Source organism: Hydra viridissima, unplaced genomic scaffold, assembly GCF_058129835.1.
Source record: "Hydra viridissima isolate aposymbiotic clone 2 unplaced genomic scaffold, HvirCarnegie_v1 scaffold_3, whole genome shotgun sequence".
Classification (NCBI taxonomy): Eukaryota; Metazoa; Cnidaria; class Hydrozoa; order Anthoathecata; family Hydridae; genus Hydra; species Hydra viridissima.
In genome coordinates this window covers 15,037,303-15,061,812 of record NW_028324302.1, presented here as the reverse complement: position 1 = coordinate 15,061,812, position 24,510 = coordinate 15,037,303, and the positions used below count along the sequence as shown (strand labels likewise).

General features: G+C 29.2%; 1 protein-coding gene across 1 annotated transcript; it reads left to right on the top strand.

The window, feature by feature from the left end:
* The first annotated feature begins 13 nt into the window (after positions 1-13).
* On the top strand, positions 14-24,499 carry LOC145202189 (uncharacterized). Its single transcript, XM_090082043.1, has 26 exons — positions 14-556; positions 754-1,197; positions 4,837-5,008; positions 6,761-6,926; positions 7,637-7,925; positions 8,024-8,351; positions 8,648-8,844; positions 8,930-9,259; positions 9,394-9,777; positions 11,085-11,724; positions 11,955-12,130; positions 12,410-12,625; positions 12,873-12,918; positions 13,154-13,830; positions 14,088-14,262; positions 16,693-16,858; positions 17,262-17,360; positions 17,534-17,822; positions 18,021-18,348; positions 20,639-20,835; positions 20,934-21,263; positions 21,367-21,753; positions 22,101-22,452; positions 23,457-23,738; positions 23,976-24,151; positions 24,258-24,499. The coding sequence occupies exons 1-26, from the start codon at positions 522-524 to the stop codon at positions 24,487-24,489; spliced, it is 7,113 nt and encodes a 2,370-aa protein (XP_089938169.1). The 5' UTR covers positions 14-521; the 3' UTR covers positions 24,490-24,499.
* Positions 24,500-24,510: the final 11 nt, after the last annotated feature.

The following is a 24,510-nucleotide window of genomic DNA, read 5'->3' as shown; positions in this document are numbered from 1 at the left end:
CCCCAATTCAAATGGTGCATTCTAACCGATTGAAAAAAATATTATTTTATAAATGAGAGTTGAAAAAGGCTGTAGAAAAAGTCTACTTAACATTTCATAGTACCGCTGTCATTTTGTAGATGATTTTTAATGGGTTATGTTAATATGGAAAAATAATTGGTGCATGAAAGGGTTAAAGACATTTAGAGGAAAATATTCGACTTTCACTGAAACTCCCTTCTTCTAAGGGTTACAATATAATCTCAGAGCTTTAATGCTGCTAATTCAATTAAAAAGGCAATCATATTCTAAAATAACAGAGATAACTTTTGTCTTGCTCAACTCAAACTCCATTAAGGATAACATTTCCAAATTGCAAATTTATCGAGTTTCTCTGTTTAGAGATTAGCAAGCATGAAATAGCTAGGGGGGTGGGGAGGGGGTATTGTATATACATTTCGCCGCAACAATGACCTTTAAGCACAATCTTTTATATTACAAACTGTGCTATTGTCTAAATTGGTAAATCAATTAATATTCTTATGGACAATCAACGTTATCGCAAAGAGTACGAAAGGTAAACAAGTTTTGAGACTGCAACTTTAACAATGCTTGACAAAAAATGCATTAATACGCAAATTTTACTTTATTTGTATGCTTATGCACGCTAATAGAATGAATTATTCTCTTTTCTAATATTTTTTAATCATTTTCTTTAAATATCTTCTTAAATTATAGTTGGGAAATTCTAAAATTTTGTTCATATAACTTTAGATTGTTATTAATGGCTGATGAAAAGTTACCAGATGTGAAGATTTTATCAGATGGTTTTAACAGTCTCAATAGTTCTGGAGATATTGATTTTGACCCAAGTAGCACTGTTAAACTAATTAACAATTCTGTTTCAAATAAATATGATAAAAATGGAGTTGAAAACCAAGAAAAGAAAGTTTGTACCAGTAATATGCCATTTCCACTCCACCAAGCTGCAAGTGAGGGTCTAATTGATGAAGTTATAGCACATATCAGCTGTATATCAAAAGAATGCAGTGACATTATCCAAGAAATAGATTGTGTAAATCTTCAAGGACTGACTCCATTACATTTAGCAGCTCGATTTAATCGTGTAAATATTATGGTTTTTCTGTTAAACAATGGAGCATGGATAGATAAACCTGCCGTAGAAGAAAAAAATACTCCACTTCATCTTGCTGCAAAGTAAGATTTTTTGCAATATGTTAAAATGACCCCAAGTGTCTACTAAATACATATTAATTTTCAATATTGACACTATTATATATTGATTTGAAAAAATACAGCATGTAAATAACTCTAGGATTGGTGGTTAACATGCAAGCCTTAAATATTTTTAAAAAAGTTAAAGTATTTATAACCTGCATGAAAAATGGCAAGCTTGAGAAAGTGAAATAAATGACTTACAATTTTTCAGTTATAGATAAACTAATTCTAATGTGTATACCTAAATATTTAACGCCATTAGGAATACCATGGTAAGAACAGTTACTCACCAGTTAATCAACCTACCATCTTTTTTTATCAAAATCAATACTATAGAAGTATAGTTTTTTGATCAAATAGTTTTAAATAATTTTGGGCCTTTAAAGCATCCCAGAATTATATAAATCAAAAAGATTACAAAGTTTTTTATCTTTACAATAAAAGTTAGTAATGTCAGTGAAATCTAGGAATTTTTGTTAGATTTAGTTGGCTCAATGCTACCCCTAAATATTCTAGTAAAATCATTAAAATCTACACAATATGTGACAGATCATACAATTTTCATTTAATAATATGCATTAGCTGTAACCAAGGCTGCCAAGAGGGGGGGGGGTGGATGGGGAAGATTCCCGGGGCCCCATGTGTGTAAAAATAATTTTTAAAAATAATTTTTAAAAGATTTAAATAGTTTTGACTTTTAAAAGATTTAATTAATTTTCATTTATAATTTTCAATGACCAGAGCATGCTTCTATTGGTCCTGGATATATAATTGATCATAATGAGGGCCCCTTAAGAAAACTTCCCTGGGGGCCGAAATTTCTCTTGGTGGCTATGGCTGTAACATTCTGTAAGTGTTGCTTGGAATTAAATGTCTGGATCAATACTATGCCATGCTCTGATGAGTTTAGTGATAGATGTAGTGAAAACAAAGCAAGAATTGTCAGTTCTGGGCTGATGTACCACAAATGTTATGTCATCATCTTTAGTCCAGCCATCTGCATTGCTTTGTCATATTCATGCAATCACTTTTCTCAGCTGAATGTCATTTTATAGAGCATCTGTGATCAGACCATTTATTACAAAATTTCTTAAGAGTTCTCTTAAGAGAACCTATTAAGTGTTCTCATGTAAATATCTGGTCTAGTAGAAGGATGACCTTCTACTAAACCAGGTATTCACATGAGAACACTTAATAAGTTCTCTTTAATAAGTATAGAAAGAGACTGAAAGAATCTGTCAATAGCACCTCAAACATGGTGCCAGCAAGCCATCCACAGTAAGTTCTGACTGACAGATGACTTGAGAAGGAAGCACCCTACTCTCACTCTGCCTGCGTTTCTGTTAAGCAGATCTCTTTTCTCTTTTAAAAAGTGTTACATCTACACAACCAAATTGTAATTTTGGAGGTTGAAAAGCCGGTTTGTGATTCTTGCTGCAACAATACTTTTTGTCCTCTTATATTTCATCTGATATGCATAGACATATTGTCAAACAATTTATCAAATTTTTGACTATATAATTTTGATTATGTAAATCGTTATCATTACTTCTATTCTTCGTTAGCTTGACTAGTTTGCCATAAAAGTCTTTAATCATCTTTATGACATGATGTTTCTGTCTAATAGGGAGTATCAAATTTGTACACAACTGTTGTACACTGTCAGTGCTGTCAGTATTAGTTTTCTCAGATGGAATACAAAGGTTTTCATAATGTTACAACAAGGTGAAAGATGCCCCTGTTTCATAAGTCCATTAACCAGATATGGTCTTTAACCAGAGTAAGTTTAAATTCTGAAATTATTTTAAAAATCATATAAGACATGTACCAGAAAAAATCTGTGCGTGTTCTGATGTGGTGTTTACGGAAACCGTACATCATTTAAAATAGCTAATTGTTTTAAAATGTGATTGTATTAATGTTGTTCAAAATTTAAACAACTCTGTTATTAAAACAATTAGCTTTAATTGAAATATCATCAAATCAAGATAAGAAGCAAGAAAAAGTTTTGGATTTTCTAGTTGAAAGTCCTGGTGTATCAAACAAAACAATTTCTAAAGAGCTGCAGGTTGCTTTGAGAACAGTGCAGAGCGTTGTGAAACGATTTAAGGATACTGGTACAATCATAAGAAAATCAGGAAGTGGAAGAAAAAAATGTTTTGTTAGACGAGATCTTGGTAAAAAGGCAAAAGATGCCTTAGACAGAAAACCGGAGATTTCTGTTCGAACATTAGCAAATAAATTTAAGACAAGTGCTTCCACTATACAAAGAGTAAAGAGAAATTGTGGTTATAAATCTTATAAAAAGAAAAAAGTTCCTCGTTGTGAAGAAAAGCAAGAAAATGTCGCAATTCGATGTTCAAAGCTGCTCTATAAAAAATTATGTTCTAAAAAATCTTGTTTGATTATTGACGATGAAACTTATTGTGCTGCATATTTCCGATCTCTTCCAGTACACCAATATTATTCAGCAATTAATCGCAAGAAACTGAATTCCAAATATAAATGCATTGGAATGCAAATGTTCGCTAAAAAATTCTTAGTTTGGCAAGCAATTTGTGAATGTGGTGAAAGAAGCTCTTGTTTTGTGACTACGGGAACAATTAACACCAAAATATACATAAAAGAATGCCTCAAGAAACGTCTTTTGCCGTTTTTAAGAACACACATAGCTAACCCGTTATTTTGGCCCGATTTAGCATCATGTCGCTACTCTGGGACAACTTTAAACTGGCTTAGAGAACATAAAGTAGATTTCATTGAAAAACACTGCAATCCACCAAGTTGTCCCGAACTACATCCTATCGAAAGATATTGGGCTCTTGTCAAAAGAAAACTAAGGTTCAATGTAAAAGAAGCCAAAAACATTAAAGACTTCAAAAATAAATGGATGAGAGCTACCAAGAAAGTCCAGCCAAAGACTGTGCAAAAGCTGATGCCGAGTGTAAAACGCAAAGTGTGTGCGTTCTCACATACAAAACTTCACAAACTTTCTTAAGTGAAATTTAAAAATATTAATATATGTACTTTCAAAATATACATAACATTCAATATCGAAATACAATAGTTAGATAAATATCCTTTATAATGTCCGCGCAGATTTTTTCTGGTATATGTCTTAGTATTGAAAAACTTTGTAATGTAAAAAATTAGTAATGTAATGTAAAATTCTTTTTACATTAAATTATTTTATAATTTTTTGATTGTTAATCAGAATGCCTGCTTGTTTGCATGATACTACTCATGATCACTCAGTTACTAATTCTGCAATAATACCCTAGTATAATTTATGTATTAAACCAAGCTCTCTTAAATATAGAATGTAAATTAAAACAAATAACAAGTTTTACTCCTACTACAGCTGCTATGCAAAATCTATTATTAATTTAAACATTCTGAAATTTTTTTAAGTAGAATAAGATAATTACTTACAAACTTTTTGGAGAGTGAGACTTTTTTGATTTTTTATTGCTATTTTTTTAAAGGTAATTTGATGGTTTAAATTTATTAAAGACTATGAAATAGTGTGTTTAGGATACATATTCTTCAATGAACACATTCTTTTCCTCTAAAGCTTGATCAACGCAATAAATGAGTTTTTTTATTTTAAACTTTTAGGTATAACATGACAGCTGCAGCAAATTGCTTGTGTGAAAGAGGTGCTGATGTTAATTTAAAAAATAAGCATGGTTCTACTGCTCTCCATTTAGCAGCTCGCAGAGGAAATGAGGAAATTTGTAGAGCTTTGATTGATCGTGGTTGTGATATAAATGCTCCAGATAATGGATATGTAAGTTAGTTTTATGTTAAATGATATGTTTACTTAACAGAGAGTGTTTCACACCTCTTTCCTAGTTAACAAACTTTTTTTTTCCTGTTTTGATAGAGAATTTTGGAAAAACAATCATCACAAAAGTTTTTTTAATTTTGATCATACAAAAATACCAATAAGTTCTCTAAATATCTTTAGGTATAAATTTGAACAAAAATTTAATTTTTTTTAACCAAAAATGATCAGTTTTGAACCTTCAAAAGATCATTTATGGCATTCGCTGCTTTTATTCTTTAATCAAAAGAAATCTGTAGCTAAAGGTCATTGTTTGCTTGCAGAAACTTATGAAGAGCATGCACTATCTGTTAAAACATGCAAATACTGGTTTAGATGACTTAAAAGTGGTGATTTTGATATAAATGACAAGGAGTCCCCTGGTCGGCCAAAAAAGTTTGAAGATCTGGAAATGCAAGAATTATTGGACAAAGATTCAGTTCAAACTCTAAAACAATTGTCTGATGCATTAGGAGTCACAGAAGCTGCAGTTAGTAAGCGTTTACAATGGATGGGAAAGATCCAAAAAGAAGGTAAATGGGTGCCATATGCATTGAAAGGTTGGTAATGAGTAAAAACCTTCTCCAAAGGTATAAAAGAAATTCCTTTTTGTATCAAATTGTTACAGGTGATAAAAAATGGATCTATTTTGACAATCCTATGCAAAAAAACCATGGTGTGAAATCGTGATCAAGCATCAACATCTACGCCAAAGCGAAATATCTATGGTAAGAAAGTTATGTTTTGAATCTGGTGAAGGACCTAAGAGGTGTGGTGTATTATAAACTGCTAAAATCTGAAAAAACTGTAACAGACATACGCTACCAACAACAATTGATAGCTTTGAATCATGCTCTTAAAGACAAATAAGCAGATTATCCCAAAAGACATGATAGAGTAATTTTTCAGTAGGATAATGCTCATCTGCATGTTGCAAAATGCTTAAAAGAAATGCTTGAAGAATTAAGATGGGATGTTATACCCCACCTGCCATATTCACCAGACATTCCTCCATCAGATTATCATTTGTTTTGGTCAATGCAGCATTCACTTGGAGAGCAGCATTTTAATTGCTTTGAAGAAGTCAAAAATTAGCTTGAATGTTGGGTAGCTCAAAAACTAGAAAAATTTTTTTACAATGGAATTCATGTTGCCAAAAAGATGGGAGAAGGTTGTTGCAAACAATGGAAATTATTTTGATTAAATACACTTTTTATTATTTAGAAACAAATATATTTTTAGGATAATAAAAAATCCTCAATATACAGTTAATCTCCCAATATTTACCAGAGGTGCAATATTACTAACTTTAAGGTATACACTCCATGTCATCTGTAAATCTTAAGAACCAGCTTATTTATTGAATGGATTATTCAACATATTCACCCTGCAGTTTGAACAGCAAACTGATACATTTTTACAAAGCAGTATATAGTTTGGTTTAACTCTTTTTATTAGTTTGATTTGCTAAAATTAAAATTTCGTTCCCATTTTACTAGCCCTATTGAAGTTATTCACTCTTTTCAAATGACATTTTCTTACATTTTTGACAATTGTTTAGAAATTTTGAGAAATGAACTCAACTTCAAATCTTGTAAATTATTTTTAAACTTTTTATCCACTTTTTTGCATCTTATTAATACAATTTGAAAATCATAAACTCAAAATTCACAAACAAAAAAAGCATTAAAAGGCAACTTTAACATTATCTTGTAGTGCACACCTCTTCACATGGCCATTCTTGGAGGAAGTGTAATTGTTACAAAATTGCTTATAAAGAATGGTGCAGATGTTAGTGCAAAAGATACAGAAGGTGAGGGACCTATTCATTATGCAGCTGCTGAGAATCAAGAAGAACTTATTATTATGCTTACAAAGGGAGGTAAAAACAGCTTAACTAAATGATTTTTAACTTATTAATGTAGTATTAATTTATATAAATTAATAATTCTGTCAACAAATCTATACTAAACTGACACCAAAGTTTTTACAGAAAAGAGAAGAGAAAAAAATTTAAAAATTGATTAATTTAAAATTTTGTATGCATACATAAATATATTAAATAATACAAATGGTATAAAATAATAAATTGATAAAAATTAATAAATAAATTGAAAGTATAAAAAAAAAATAATCCTAGTAACAAAAGAAGAATGACCAGCTGGATTCTTAATTTATGAATAATTTGATGTAAATGATTGTGATATTTAGTGGTCAAATATTATATTAGGATTAAAAAAACAAGCATGAAAGTTAATGAAGGTTTTAATATTTAAAATGTCATTCATAGTAGTTTCTAAACATTTTTATTATTTCATTCAAGCTGATGAGTATCATTATTTTCCAATGTGCTCATTTATGTTTCAAGTTTACTGTTATTTGGTGATTTTCACTTGCATTAGTTTCTGTTCCTTGTTTTCACTGTACGAATCATATTATATATGTAAAATTTTTATAATGTTTTTTTATTATCAGTTGTATTGCTGGACCTTATCATATTTTACAATCACTAGTGTTGTTACTAATTCATGTTTTGAAAAATTAGAAACCTTTTTATTAATATATATTGATTCAGAAAAATTGTTTTTTTAGTACTTGCAGTTGTTGAAGAAGAGAAGTGGGAAGATGAACAAAGAAAATATGTAAATTTGAGGAGAGACAAGAAAGATACAGCACTTCACATTGCTGCTCGAGCAGGTTACTTAAACACAGTGAAAACATTGGTTTCTATTGGTGCCAATGTAAATATTTGTTCAGGTACCAATTCTACGCCACTGCATCTTGCAGCAATTAATGGTGACCAAAATGTGGTGGAGTATCTGTTAAACAATAGTGCCAGAATCAATGTTTATGATGATCAAAACATGTCTCCATTGCATAAGTAATTTCCTCCGCACAAGAAAAATATCGATATTTTGTTTTCTGAAACATGTTGTGTTAGTGTGACATGTTTAAGTTTTAGTATGTTTACTGTTTCAGAGCATGCCAGTTTGGTCGTTTGAATGTTATCAAATTATTAATTGAAAGTGGAGCACAAATTGATTCCAAAGATAGTGATTGTTTTACTCCACTGATGTGGGCTGTTTGGAAAGGTCAAAATGATGTAGTAGAATATCTGTTGAATAAAGGAGCAAAAGTTGATATAAGTGAAATGAATATGAAGAATGTTCTTCACTTAGCAATAGAAAAGAGTCATAGTGATACACTTCAACTACTTATAAAAAATGGGGGTTTACTTTTGATTAATGACCCTGATAAAGATTTCAGAAGACCATTACACTATGCAGCTATGAACAATGATATAGAGGTTAAATTTTTTAATTGAATTTTAATAAATTAGTTACTATATATTATAAATACTAATCTTATTTGAATTATTCGACTATGATTTTATGTATTCTTAAAGTGAGATCTATTAAAATGTGTTTAAATAATTTTACTAGTGGTTAAGATTTAATTTTCCTGCAATTATAATTAAGTTAACTTTAAAAAATTTTATTTGTTGAAAAATTTTATTTGAAAGGGTTTTTAAAGTTCAATTGGTTAAAGGTTTAAATGTAATGACAAATCATCATCAACTATTTTCTAAAGTTTTTTCTTTAGTCAGTTAAGATACTTGTTCAAGAATTAGCTGATATTGACGTTACTGATAATGAAGAGAAAACTCCATTGCATACTGCTGCAGAGCATGGCCATTTTAAATGTCTGCTGTTATTAGGTCAACATTCCCCTAGAAGCATCAATGGAACTGATGAGAGAGGACGGTCACCATTGCATCTAGCTGCAAAAAATGGCTGGAAGTAATTTTTTGTTTTTTTGTCTGTTTTCCTTCCTTTTCAAATTTTTTCATGCCATGTTGAATATATAATATCAAATTATAATTAGAAAAACAACTAAGTGTCTTATTGAAATGGGTGCTGAAACCTCAGGACGTGATGATGCAAACTGCACACCTCTTGATTATGCTGCAAGGAATGGACATTCTAAAATTGTATTAGTTCTTGTTAACAATGGGGTACAAGTGGATGCGTTTGACCAAAACAAGCTCACTCCCCTCCATCATGCTTCCATCCATGGCCATGTTGATTGTATAAATATTCTTTTGAATAATGGAGCAAGTCTTTCTTTTCAAAATAAAGAGGGAAAAAATTGTTTAGATTTAGCTGTTGAAAACTCTCAAAAAGAGGCTTGCATGATATTTATAATGCATAAAAGGTATAAAATGTTGTTTCTTTTTCTTAAGAGATTTCTGGTTAAAAAAGTGATTATTATATGTCTAAAAAAGGCATATGTATATATATATATATATGTGTGTGTGTGTGTGTATCATTTTTTTGTGTAATATTTAGATGGGAAGAAGCTCTTAGCCATACTGATAATGAAGGGTACTGTCCTATGGAAAAAATGATATCCTTAGCTCCAGAAGTTGCTAAAGTTGTTTTAGACAGGTGTATCCAATATGCAAAAGTTGATGAAAAATTAGAGACTTATTATATTAATTATGATTTTAAATTCCTTGATCTTCCACCTGAGCAACAAAAAAATAAAAATTATTTTGGGCCTTCCAACATGGTGGCTTTTCAACGTGAAGATTTGCTTTCTCACCCACTTACTGTCCAACTAATTAATGATAAGTGGGCTCGACTGGGTCGTTGGATTTATTATATCAGCTTGTACCTTTACATTTTGTTTGTGTCAATGCTTACATCTCTGCTTCTTATTGATAAAGCAAGGTTGGTTTGTTTATTTTTATTTTATCTTTAGTGTAAAGTTGTATAAAATCTAAAAAAGTATAACTAACAATAGTTTGCTATAAAATAACATTGTATATAAAACTACAGTTTGTAGTAAAAAGATAATATTTTTTTATAAATATATAAAATATTGTTTCAGTTTTTGCTTTGTTGTAATATTTTACATTTTCTGAAGTTTTAGAAACATTAATTGAATAAAAGCTATTATTGCCAGTTAATGTAGAATTGACTAAAGTAAAATACAATTCATTGTCCATTATTAAATTATGGTTATGATATTTGTAATACAGTCTTCAACATTTTTGACAAGCTAAAAGGCATTGTAAAGATGTTGACTGGTCTTTTTTTTCTTTTATAATTTAATATAGGCTTTTAAAAATCTTTTGATATAATTCTTATTGTTGATCTTGAACATCCTAGGTTTTTGGACATCTTTAAAAGTGATATCTTCCATTTATTCAACTGATTGATTTAAATACTTTTTGTCTGTTGATCGAAGTGTTGAATTTAGGCTTATGACCACTTCTTTTGGTTTTTAAATTGGTTTTTCTTGTTCAGTATTGTTGATATATTTATAAATAGTTGATCTATTACATCCTCTACCTGAAAATACTTTCATATAAAACTTTTCTACTGACTCTATGCTAGTTATAGAATATAAGAATATTTATACTCATTTTAAAGAGGAAAGAATAAAGTTTAAAACAAAAATAGTGTAAAAAAAATTAATTTGGTAACAAAAATAGGATATTAACGAAAGTGGAAAATTATTGTTATGTTTGTTTTGAAAATTATGACTTTTTGGCAATTCGAAAAAAAGTGTCGGTTTTTTTAATATCATGCTATTTTATAGAATAAATATTAATTCACCAACCTAGTCATCTGAGATGACAATTAGGACTAATTCTATCATCTGAGAAAATAGAATGATAAATCAAATTAGAAAATGAATATAAATAACTTGAAGATATAATTTCCTGTTAAATTGAATAAAGATTTTCTCTGAAATATTTATTATGTAGGAGGCCTGTAACCAAATTTTATTTTTATGTTATTTCCTTTTTAATGATAGGTACTTTTTCTTATTTTTATTTTAAAACATTTACAAGGTCAAATTGTTAAATAAAAGCTGGTTTTTATACTAAGTTGTAATGGTTGTAATGTTATTATTCTTGCTTTCATATTTTAAAACACATAAAAGCCAGATGACTTTGAAACCATTCCAGTTCTTATCAAATTAAAAAGTTTTTATACTAACTTATTCTTTTATTTAAATATTGATTTAGAACAAAGAGCCATGAAAAGAATACATTTCAAACAGTCATACCCTGGTTGACACTTATCCTTTCTGTTTTTGAAATTTGTAAAGAAATCACACAGGCGTATATACTTGGGAAAGAATATTTTAAAGACTTGAGCAATTATTTAGAGTTAATACTTTACTCAACAACGTTTGTCTTTATGGTGCCATTTATTTTGCAAGCATTTGATCAGAGTGATCCAGAGATAGTTAAGACTCTGCAAAACATCAAGTGGAACACAGGAGCTGTTGCAATTTTTTTTGCATGGGCTAATTTGTTATTGTACTTGAAGCGATTTACTTTTTTTGGGTTGTATGTGGTTATGATTGTTGAAGTTCTAAAAACACTTATAAGTGTCATTCTGGTGTTTATAATGATCATTATGGCTTTCTCCCTATCATTTTTTGTGCTTTTTGGAAATCAAATTGCTTTTATGTATCCTGGGCGATCAATTGTAAAAACAGTTGTGATGACTCTGGGCGAATTTGATTATGACACAATTTTTTCATATAATTCTACAACAAACCAGCCAATAAATGATAATGACTTGCATTATCCAGAAATGTCATATATATTATTTACTATTTTCTTGATTGTTTGTCCTATAATTCTTATGAATTTATTGGTGAGTTTATTGAATTTATAACCATTATATTTTTAATGCTTTTTGTTGTTAACTTGCTATAAGTTTTCATAATAATAATAGTATTTAGAGCGTTTTAACAAAGCAAGTAATACCTAAAAGTAATGTGATAACTAAAATGTCAAAAAAGTTACATTTTTGAGTTCTATTAGAGTCTTTGTGTCACTTTAAGTTCAAATTTTTGTGTTTTAAAGTGAAAAAATTGTTTTTAGGTTGGGTTAGCTGTAGGAGATATTGATACTGTGAGAAAGTCTGCATACATTCTTATGCTGAAAGCTCAAGTTGATATTTTAAAAACTTTTGAGTCAAGATTTCCTAAATGGATGCTGAAAAAAGTTTATCGTAGTCAACTTACTGTTTACCCAAATGAAATTAGTTGGAAAAAAAGGTATTAATTCAAGACATACCTCATTAAAATGATTCATTCCATTAAATGTAACAATAGGCTATTTCAGAATCTTTAAGTGACAAAGTTCATAACCAAACATGTTATTTAGAGAGCTTTTTGACTTTTCTTAATACTTAGAAATATATTAAGAAACTATTGTGAAAAGTATATTAAGAAAATATAAAAGAAAAAATATATTAAGAAAAATATGTTAAGGAACTAATGTACTCATGGAGTTTAAGATTGATAGTAATTTTGTCTGATATGTATTCATCTTAGAATTTTTCATTGGTTTGGTCATTCTAATTACGACTCTTTAAAAGATGAGCAAGAAAGAAGATACAGAAGAGAAACAGCAATTGCTAAAGAGCTAGAAAGTCAACGCATTGAATTTGATCGTCAAAGAAAGCGAATGAAAACTATTATGGACCTCATGCAGGAACAGCTTGATTTAACCAATGAAATTGCTGTCACACTTAAAGTAAAAGATGAATAGCTCAGCATTTATATTTACACTGTGTAATGGATTTTTAGCTTACAATTAGGTTTATATTTATATTTAACTTTAACAATTTATTATCAAGCTTTCAACTGTAACTAATAAGCATTTGTAGATGTAGTTAACAGTACAATTAGTTTTCTCTTATAGGTTTCTTTTATTGTAGAATCAACAAAACAACTAACGCATGTTTCATTTTATATTACATATTTTATTATATATTTTGAAATTAATTTATCTTAGTTTGCTTCTCTGTTTTTGGTACAGTTTATATTTTGGTACAAAGCAAGTGTTATATATATATATATATATATATATATATATATATATATATATATATATATATATATATATATATATATATATATATAATTAGATCTCTAGTTCACTTTAAACAGGTAAGATTATTAACTGTATTTTAAGTTAGCTTTTTATGTTTACAACTTAGCGCTTAGTGCTCTTGTAAATTATTTTGATTTGTAAATGTGTAAACTTATTTAATCCTTTAATATTTAACTCTGTAGAAAATATATTTTAGGATGAGTATAAAAGGTCTGAGTCTTAGAAAAGTTGATGGGACTGACCTTGATGGTTTAGTAAATCAAAAAAGCTCTGAAAAAGAAGATTTGGAACTAAAAAGCATTCAAGGGAATGTAGATGAAAAGAGATCAGCATTTATGTTGTCCAAATTATCGAAGATGACTGTTAAACTTCGGAACCTTAAACCTAGAGTGGAAGATGAAAGGGATGGTTTAGTATGTATAGAACAACCTGTTCTATCACAAGAGAGTGATCAAGAGAGTTTAAGTAAAGAAGTTAAGAAAAGATCTCTTTTTGATTTACCCAAGCGTCTGATAGATTTTTCATATACTAAAGCTGACCAGCATCCTGATTTTAGATTAAGGTGTGATAGTGCTGAGCCTGATAAAGATTCGTCATGGTTCTCACTCCATCTTGCAGCAAAAGAAGGAGCTATTGAACGAGTCAAAGACATAATAGAAAAATATAAAATGCTACACACAATGTCTTCAAAAAAGTTTATAAATGAAAGGGACAAATTGAATGGGAATGGTTTCAGTGCTTTGCACTTAGCTGCCCGCTATAACCAAAAAAATGTTGTAGAATATTTACTTGATAATAATGCTCTACTCAATGGTCCAGATAGAGATGATAGTAATACACCTCTTTTATTAGCAGCAAAGTAAGTAAAATTTTTGTTTGTTATTTTACTTACTTTTTTTATCGTAAATAGGATCTTTTTTAACAATTTTATGTAATTTGTAATTTCTATACTCCTGGGACTGTTTCATAAAAATTATCAAAGATAAATATCAGATTGATAATTTTTTTGTTACCCAATAAAGCTGTAAGTAAAGTTAAACAAAAATAATATTTTTTGAAGATAAAATTTTTGATTATTTTTTAGAACCTTTCAATATTTGTTTTATTGATATCTAGATATGGGATGACAGCAACTGCATCATTTCTTATTACAAAAGGTGCTGATGTCATGCTTAAAAATAAATATGGTACTACTGCATTACATTATGCAAGTAGACGTGGTAATAAAGCACTTGTTTTAAAGATTCTTGAAGTCCCAAATGTTGATATCAATGTACAAGATGGTAACTTGGTATGACAAGTGAATAAATTAGTTTAATTTTGGTTTTAAGTTTCTAGATTTTTTTTTTTTTTTTTTCTCATTCTTTTATTTAAAACTTTCATTTTAAATTGAAGAAAGTTGTTACTTTCAACTGCCATATCCTGGTATATATACTATGATACAGCAGTTGAAAGATTTAACTTTAAACATCTAGTTTTATCTGGATATGTTAATACCCAGATAACACTTGTAAAGTTGAAAATATCCTTTAAAAGTTCATTAATCTATTTTCTTAACGCTATTAACACTGTGTGTGTATATGCATACATACATACATACATACATACATACATACATACATACATACATACATACATACATACATACATACATACATACATACATACATACATACATACATACACACACACACACACATACATACATACATACATACATACATACATACATACATACATACATACATACATACATACATACATACATACATACACACACACACACACACACACACACACACACACACACACACACACACACACACACACACACACACACACACACTGTAGAACATAAAATAAAATTTTTGTTCTACAGTGTGTATGTATGTATGTATGTATGTATGTATGTATGTATGTATGTATGTATGTATGTATGTATGTATGTATGTATGTATGTATGTATGTATGTATGTATGTATTTATGTATGTATGTATGTATGTATGTATGTATGTATGTATGTATGTATGTATGTATGTATGTATGTATGTATGTATGTATGTATGTATGTATGTATGTATGTATATAGCATTTTGAGCAAGAATTATGGTGTTAAGTGCAGTGTAGATGCTACAAAATGTAGCCTGCATCAGCATAATTTGTTTTCCCATTGTCCTGCCAAGAAACCATGGATATTATTAAATAATCGCTTACTCTGAATGAAATTTGCAAAAGGTCACTTGTATTGGACTTCAAAAGAATGCCCAAAAGTCTTATTCAGTGACAAATCAAATTTTTGCATCTTTTGTAGTGATGGCATCAAGTACATGAGATGTCTGAAAGATGAAAGATTTGCTTCTAAGTATTAAATGCCAACAGTTAAGCATGATCGATCCAAAGCATAGTGTAAATTCTATTAAAATTTTTTTTAATTAAGAAAAATTACACTTTTGGACTGGCCTTCTCAATGCCCAGATTTAAATCCAATAAAAGATATTTGGGAATATCTTGATTGTCAATTTAAAGGTGAAAAATTGACCAATAAAAATGATTTATTCAAAATGGTTTCAGATTGTTTGGCCAACAAAACAAAAAACTATAATCACATAAGGTTGTACAAATAAACTTATGCACAGTGTAACCATGATATTTGTTTCTAAAAGTTGTTACATATTTGTAATAGCTTATAAAAATTCATTGTTCTTTAAAAAACATGTTATAGTTTTACTATAAGAATCTTTGGATTGTTGAAATCTTTCTAAATAGATAAAAAAAAATATTATGGCATAACTAAATCTGTTGTACACTAGAATGAAAATTGATTCTCAGTGTCCCTGGAATTCTGACAGACTTTTTACACTATTTCTTGTTGCATCTGGCTTGAAGGGGTTTCTGAACTTCTAGGAGTTTCTATATAAATGTCTGGGGCTTGATAAGATAGCAGAAGTTGTTTTTCAGTAGTTCAAGATCTTTTAGTGTTATTCTTTGATTATAAAAATTTGGTTTGATACAGTAAGCAATATTGTAGAAAAAGCTTTTTATGACTGGCATGTAGGAACCATACAAATGACATTTTCCTTTTAAGTGTATTTGCAATTTGATTTGGACCATCTAGTAGCCTTAAAGTGATTTTTTTTTAAAGTTATTTTAAGATAAACAGAACATTTTCAGTCTCTTAATTTGGCAGGCTTTGTAATTGGGTTGTAAGTATAAGCAACTATCAGGAGGTCAGTTGCTGTAAAAGTTGCTGTAATCAGACAGCTGAGGATATGTAAAAGTCTATTTATCCTTTATATTTGAAGAATAAGATAACCATAAGTATAAAAATAGAATCATATATATAACATGAAACAAAGCAGTAGTTTCTGAAAACTTTTCTTGTTATTTGCATTAATGCTGAAATTTTAGATTTAAACTAATATTGGGTTGTAGAAAAAGATAAGGAAATTTTTAATATTGGGTTGTAGAAAAAGATAAGGAATTTTTTGGTTTACAAGTTCATTGGGTGTTGACTCTGTTGAGTGTTTAAGATCGCTTTGAAGTTGTAGAAGTGTATTATGTTTTAATGGTTTATTTGATTTTTTTACTTTCAAAAGAAGACCTTTTAACTCTTATTTTTATCATCCGTTTCATAAATTTTCTTGATGCCAAAAAATAGCATCTAAAGTTTTTAGTCATGATTCTTTATTATCTAGCTAATAACAATAGTAATATGTCTAGGCTACTCCTCTACATCTGGCGATGAATGGTGGATGTAAACAGGTAGTTAGTGTGCTCATACAGTATGGTGCAAATGTGTTTGCTACCGATAACGTGGGAGAAATGCCTATACATTATGCTGCTGCCTCAATTGTAGATAATCTGAAAATTGAGTTGAGTAAAGGAGGTTAAGATTTTTTTTTTTTGAAAATGTCTTTGTTTTTGAAATTTATGCTTGTTTATATTTATAAGAAAAAAAGAAAATCATTAATTTTATTACATATCATGCAAAAAAAAAAAAAAATAGCAAAGGTAATACATGATGCTAATGACTAATAAGTTTTACTCTAAATTAGCTTTTCTTTTCTGATGATATTTTAAACATGTTCAAAAACACATCATTGTTTTTGATTTAAAATGTTATCAGAAAAGGAAAGCTTGCTTGTGTTGTATTCTAGATTATTTTGTGTTGCATTCAAGATTATTTTGTGTTGCATTCTAGATTTTTTTGTGTTGCATTTTAGATTACTTTGTGTTGCATTTTAGATTACTTTGTGTTTCATTTTAGATTACTTTGTATTTTATTCTAGATTATTTTGTGCTCAAAGAAAGTAACAACAAAAAAAATCCCTTTCCATTTATTTCTTCATCAATTGTAGAAGATCTTATTGAGTTACTTCTCAAAGGAGGTGAAGTTTTTTTTTTTTCACTCTTGTCTTTCAAGGAGGTTTTTAGAAATTTTTCTTGTAATTTAAAATGACTTAAAATGACTAATTTAAACTTATCTCAAAAGAGAAAGACAAAAATTTTTTTTAATAGTTAAAATTTTAAAAATATTTATAAAGAATATCTTTCTTCACAGCTCTTAACAATGTCTCTAGAGATGAATATGATACACGAAAAAATGAATTTGTCAACAGTAGAACTAATGAGAAGGATACACCATTACATATTGCAGCGCGTTGTGGTAATGAAAAGTCTTTAAATATCCTAATGAGAATTGGTGCTGATGTGAATGCTCAAACAGATACTGGTTCAACTCCTTTACATTTAGCTGCTATCAGTGGACAGAAAGAAGTGGTGAAAGCACTAGTATTGTCTAATGCTTATGTAAATGCTGTTGACAATGACTTAATGACTCCTCTTCACCGGTAAGATGTACTTAATTGCATAATGAGAATATAACCCCACTGAATGAATTCTGTTAAGTATTTTATTATAGTTGCTAATTTTTTAATCCTTTAAATTTGTTTATTTATTTTGCATCACAGTAAATATATATTACACAGATATTCAGCATGCTAATAAATTTGTGAATGATTAGTTATTAATTAAACTATACTATTTAGGGCATGCCAATTTGGTCGATTATCAGCTATTAAATTATTAGATAAAAATGATGCTTTGCTCGATACTAAAGATAAAAACAACTTTACCCCTTTTTTGTGTGCTGTGTGGAAGGGTCATATGGAAGTTATTTCCTATCTCATTGGTCGAGGTGTGAAAATCAATTCAACTGACATTAATAACAAAAATGCTCTTCATATTGCTATCGAAGAAAACCAATTAGAAGTTGTAAAATTCTTACTGGAACATGGAGGGTCAAGTTTGATCAATGGTGTCGATAAAGATTATAGAGCACCTGTACATTATGCTGCTGCAAATGGAAATGTGCAGGTTTTTTATTCTCTGCTGTTGTAGAAAACTAAGAGTGTAATAATTTTTTGTACTCTGGTTATTACTCTTTGTAAAGTTAACTTGCAAGCATTTATTTTGCTTTTGGATAATTCTTTGTCAAATTGCCGAAGCCATTTATTCAAGGTTGTTCAAATTATCTGATTTTTATATCAGTTCAAAAGATGAACAAAGTTTTCAAATTCTTATCCTTTAATTTAACTTACTAGATGTGGAGGCAAAAAATTTTCTCAGTATTAATTTTTTTAAAAGTATCAACTCTACCAATCGACCTTCCCTTGTTAGGGAAAGTCAATTCAGTTAGACAAAGTCATCACCATGTTCTGCTTCTCTTCTTCATCTTTGTTCTTGTAAATAAACTGACTCCCTCAAAGCTAGATTTGTATGTAAGTACCAATTTTGCTTGTTTATGCTGTTTGGATTGGAGCTTACCTCACTATATACATCTGGTGATTTAGAAAGTCAACCAATGTATCATTAGATAGTTTACTGGTATTATTTGATGATCCAAACAAATTTTCTTTCAAGTTCTACTTCTACATAGTACATGGGACACCCTCCCATCCTGTGCTGACATTATTATTCACCAGATATTGCTCCTTCCAACTACCACTTGTTCTGGTTGATGATTTTATGCTACCTTCTACCACTTGTTCTAGTCAGAATCTGTATACTGATTTAATTTGAATAAAATACATTGTACCAATTTCTCTAAATAAAGTTTCAATGTTACAAAAAAAACATGTTTTTCCCCCCAATGTTTGCATAACAGTCTCTTCTTCAGAAACATTTTTAAGTTTTCTTTCTTTATCAAGTTGTTTTCTCATTTCTTTGCATCCTATTTGATAAAGTTTTAAAGCTCCCAACTTTTCTTCATTTTTATTTTTATGGAATGAGATAAAATGGATTTTTTATCAACAGTGTTTTGCAATAAACTGAGATGTGTAAGATTCTTATGAAATTTAAAATAAATGTAAATAAAAGTAAACATAGAAAAAAAAAAAGCTCACCTATGATATAAATTATTTTTTTGGTATTTTCTGTTTTCTTTTACTGCTGTAGTTGATTTAAGCTCAACACTGATTTCCAGGGGCATCCAAAGTCATGCCATAGTATTATCTTTGCACATCATAAAATCAAAGAACTTGTTAAATATTATTTATGATTTATTCTGCCCTGCCTTAGTTGCTCAATTTTATGCCACCAAAATAGCTTCTAACCAAGCTTACATTTCAGGATACATGATTTATAAACAGTCATTTCTTCTAAATAGAATTGATCCTGGATTATCGATTCTGAATCAATTCTGCGTTTATTTATCTTTTCTAGCAAACTTGCACTCCAAATTTGAGAACATCTCATTGAATTCAAATTTTAGGGCAGTTCTGATATCCTCTTAGTAGGAATACATACTTTTTAGACTGTCATATATGATAGTCAGATAGGATATATCACATACTTTTAAAACTGTCAGGAAGTCTTAGTTAAAGTTTCAGCTTTTATGAAACACCATAATGCAACATGATGCCACTTAAAGTGTACAAGAATAATAACAAAAATGTTAGAAATTATAAATTTAAAACTACTATCAGTAAAAGTACTAGTAAGATATTTTAATTCATAAAATTGTTAACAATTTTATGCACAATTTTCAAATAATGGTAATTTAAATGTTGCTTTAAGTGTTTATCTTCCACAAAGGATACCTTATCATTTTTTTTGTTTGTTTGTTTTTTTGTCTTTCTATGTCATTAAGAAATAAATATGTATCATCAAATAGAATGTGTATCTATATATCAGAGATGATGACTTAATTTGTTTGTTTATTTATACTTATAATTAGGAGTGTGATTTTCTTTCCTAACATACACTTTCCATTTAATCTAGTCATTTTTAAACTAATAAGAGTCATCTAAATGAATTTAGTAAAAATCAGATTAAAACTTCATCAAAACAAATCTAAAAATATTTTAAATTGCGCTAATAATTTTTCCCTTGAAATAATCTTGAGGTATTGACTCAAAAATTTCAATCTGATTTTTAATGGTTGCTTCAATTCTATCAACACTGTTTTAAAACTGTTCTAAGTTGTTAAGTTAAAAAATAATACCTTTATTTATTCATAAAAAAGTTAAGAGAATGATTTATAGTTCAAGATTTTTCATGTATTCATAAAAATGTATGAAGCAACATAAGTATTTATGTAGCCTTAATAAAAATAATTTGTTATGTTCAAGTTATGTTTCATTCTCTGTATGTTATTTTTTTGTAGGCTTTGGAACTTTTAATTAAAAAAAATGCCCCAATAGATATTGGTGAAAATCAAGAAAGGACACCTCTACATTTGGCTGCTGAACATGGTCATCTTGCTTGTGTAAAGCTCCTTAGCAGTTTATCTTCTGGTGAAATTAGCTCAACTGATGCCCATGCAATGTCTCCACTGCATTTGGCTGCATCAAATGATCACAGGTAAAAAAAATTGGGAAGTAAGAAATTGTTATTTATAAATTAGGAAGGGAGCTATAGAGTTCAGAATGAATAAGAGATTGTATATGTTATTCTTCTAGAAAGGTAGTTAAACTTCTTATTGAAGTGGGTGCTGATGTATGTTTGCGTGATAATCTCAGTTGGAGCCCTTTGGATTATGCTGCAAAAAATGGTCACCAAAAAAGTATGCAAATTTTGCTTGAAAATGGTGCTCCTATTGATGCCTGTGATAAGAATAATTATTCACCTTTGCACCATGCAGCATCAGCAGGTTGTATTGAATGCATAACTGGATTGTTAGATTATGGAGCTAACATTGTATTACAAACTAAAGAAAAGAAGAACTGTTTAGATCTTGCTGTTGAGAACTCTGAAAAAGAGGCTTGTATGGCAATAGTAAAGCATAAAAGGTTACAAATTTTTGTACATTTTAGAATAGTTTTTTTATTTGTATAAATTAGTTTACTACTTTTTTAACTTATATAAGATGCTTAACTTAGATTTTTTTTTAAGATGGAGGGAAGCCCTCCACAATATTGACAGTAATGGAATTCATGTGATGGAAAAACTTATCGAATTAGCACCTGAAGTTGCTGAGATAGCATTAAACAATTGTATTACCTATTCAGATATCGACAAAAAGCATGAAGATTATACTATTGAATACAACTTTGAGTTTGTAGATATTGACCCTGACAAACGAGAAAAGGGGGATTGTTTTTTTGCACCTACTTTAATGGTTCGTTTTCAACGTGAGAAGTTATTGAGTCATCCTTTGGTAGTAAAGCTTATCAATCAGAAATGGTCTCGAATGGGGCGGTGGATCTATTTGTGTTCACTTATGTTGTACTTAGGATTTGTTTCACTTCTAACAGCACTTGTGATAATAGAAAAAATGAAGTAAGTTTTTCTGTGTGCATGTCATACCTGTAATGGGTTTTTTTCCAAGCACAACTTTTTTGGACAATAAAAATATTATGATAACGGTACTCATCTTGAAGTAATTTAAAATACTGTAGAATATGGGCATAAATGTTCTTAAAATGAAATCAAAATTAAAATTGAAATGAAATAAACATATAAAACTTGACTAAAAACTGTTCAAGCTATTAAACAATTTTTCAGCCAATCATGTTATGACTTAGATTAAAATATTTAAACACTTATACAAATTTATCAAGAAGTATGAAAAAGATATTGCTAATGTATTTTTTAGAAATATGGTTATGTTTTTTTTCTTTTGTTAGTTATAAAGACAAACCAAAAATAAAATGCTCTAGTGTAAAGTTTACTGACATAATCACCTGGTTGACTCTTGGTGTGGCGTGCACCCAAATTTTCTCCAAGTTTATATTAGCTTTATATATCGGGAGAAATTATATATTAAATCCTGTTAAAGTGTTAGAACTTTTGTTGTACTTCTCTACAGCACTTTTTATGGTACCATTCATTGCTTGCCAAGTTAAATCAAATGTTACTGGCTTAGAAGAAATGAAGTGGCAAGCAGGAGCTATCTCTGTTTTATTTGCATGGTCTAAACTACTACTTTATCTGGAAAACCTACCCTTCCTTGGTTTATATGTTGTCATGTTTACTGAGGTAATTTTTGTTACTGTTGTGTTTATTTATATGCATGTACATGGCCTACTACATTTCAAAGTTAGACAGGTTGCATTAGAATCTCAAAAGCAAAGAGTTTATTGAAAAAAAAATGTGTCAGTGAAGAATTTTTATTTTTATTCATTACTTATAGTATCAGTAAAATAGGTCCTTAAAGAGTATTATTAAAAATCACAACACAAAAGGTTTTTAAAATTAGTAACCTAATCCTTATTAATTAATGCTATTTTCTGCTTATAATTATAGAAAATGTTAATAAAGCTCAGTTCAAAAGATTTTGACTTCTCGATGTAAAACAATCCACTTTGTAGATGATTTTTGGCAGTACTCTGTAACATAATTTTAAAATTTTCATTGTTAGTTGTTTCATCTTTTATTAGTGACAAAAAAAAAAATCTAAAAGGTTTAAAAAACAAAGATTGTATTTGTAAAGCTATTTCTCCATGAAAAAGTTTCAACCTCTGCAATCACATCATTTACTATGCTAACCATGCAAATACTTTCGTTCCAAAAAATTATTCGTTTCTTATCAATATTATAATGATCTCCACTCTACCAATTCTTTGGATGAATCACAAATGAAGGAATATAGTGTTTAGTCTTCTAATTTGTCATCTCCGGGCGTGTAAATATAATAGTTTATGATAAATGCCTTAAAGTTCAAGCTTTTTTTATCGAAATGCAATACATGTACATTTCGATAAAAAAAAAAACAAAAAAAACAACCAGGATATCTTTGAAACAATTTCGCCCGCATACAAACTCACCCGCGTGTGAGCCAATTACAAATAAGCCTATTCAATATTTATTTTTGAAAATTAAGAAGCCAAGGGCTTATAGATTGGATTTTGTGGTATCTATTGCATATTTTTCTATGTCTCCGTGTGTTTTTATATGCATTCGTTTGTTTTTATATGTATCTGTGTTTTTACATGCATCGGTGTTATTTAATGTACGCGTTGCTTGTAAGTATTTAACTTCAGGTACTTTACACGTTGCTACAAGTTCTTATAGTCTTCAGCATTCTTTTGATTGGTTTTGCTTTATCGTTCTACGCGCTCCTTGATCTTCAAGCTCCGTTCAGTGATTTTGGACGAGCCGTTGTTAAAACATTGGTGATGATGCTTGGCGAATTGAGCTATGATTCTATTTTTACAGATAACTATTCAAAGGAAAATCGTTATCTTATTCCTAATGCAGAGATGTCTACATTTATTTTTCTTCTTTTTGGCATTATTATGATTATTGTGGTTATGAATTTGCTTGTAAGTAATTTTCTAAAGCTCTTTTTTTTTTCCCCTCTTGTTATCCTTTCATCTACTTTCAGTTGAAGCATAAGAAACAAATCTGTAGAACGATTCTCCTGAGTCAAAATTTATCTTTAACAGAGAAAAAAAGTTTTTCTTTACTTCAAAAGTCTGACGCTTTTAAACAGCTAAATAGTTCAATTATTATTAGTTTTCTTTTCTCATCATTTTATTATGTTTTCATCTATTTGCTAGGTTGGACTTGCTGTTGGAGATATCGAGTCAGTGCGAAAAAATGCATACCTAAGAATATTACAAAAACAGGTTTATCTTTTAAGTATTTTAGACCGAACATATCCAAAGTTTATCCTACGATATGTATACAAGAAATATCATATAGAGAAACCTAACTTGAAGAGTTTTAATAAAAGGTAAGCCTTGATATAAGTTTAAAATATGCTATAATGTCTGTGTGTTGTTGTTGCTGCTGTTGTTTTTGTTGTTGAGCTTTTGCATTTTTGGTTGTAATTTTTTAAGATTGATGCGTTGGTTGGGTAAGTATAACAGTAAAGTCTTGCAAGAAGAACAGTTTGAAGTGAGAGGCAGGGAAGACTTGATCATGCGTGAAATTGAATCCAATAAAGAATCTATATTGAAGCAGAAACTAAAAACAAAAATAATATTAGATGCTCTTGAAAAACAGTTGGCGAAAACTAAAATTATTGCAAAATGTATTTCAAACTCCACATGTAAAAATAATGAAGACTGATTGCCTTTTACAACCTTAGTT

Bases quoted from the DNA above. Each gene is read 5' to 3' on its own strand.
- LOC145202189 (XM_090082043.1), top strand. From the start codon at position 522: ATGGACAATCAACGTTATCGCAAAGAGTACGAAAG. The intron at 20,836-20,933 runs GTAAAAAAAATT...TTATTCTTCTAG, and splicing joins GCTGCATCAAATGATCACAG to AAAGGTAGTTAAACTTCTTA. The intron at 21,264-21,366 runs GTTACAAATTTT...TTTTTTTTTAAG, and splicing joins GCAATAGTAAAGCATAAAAG to ATGGAGGGAAGCCCTCCACA.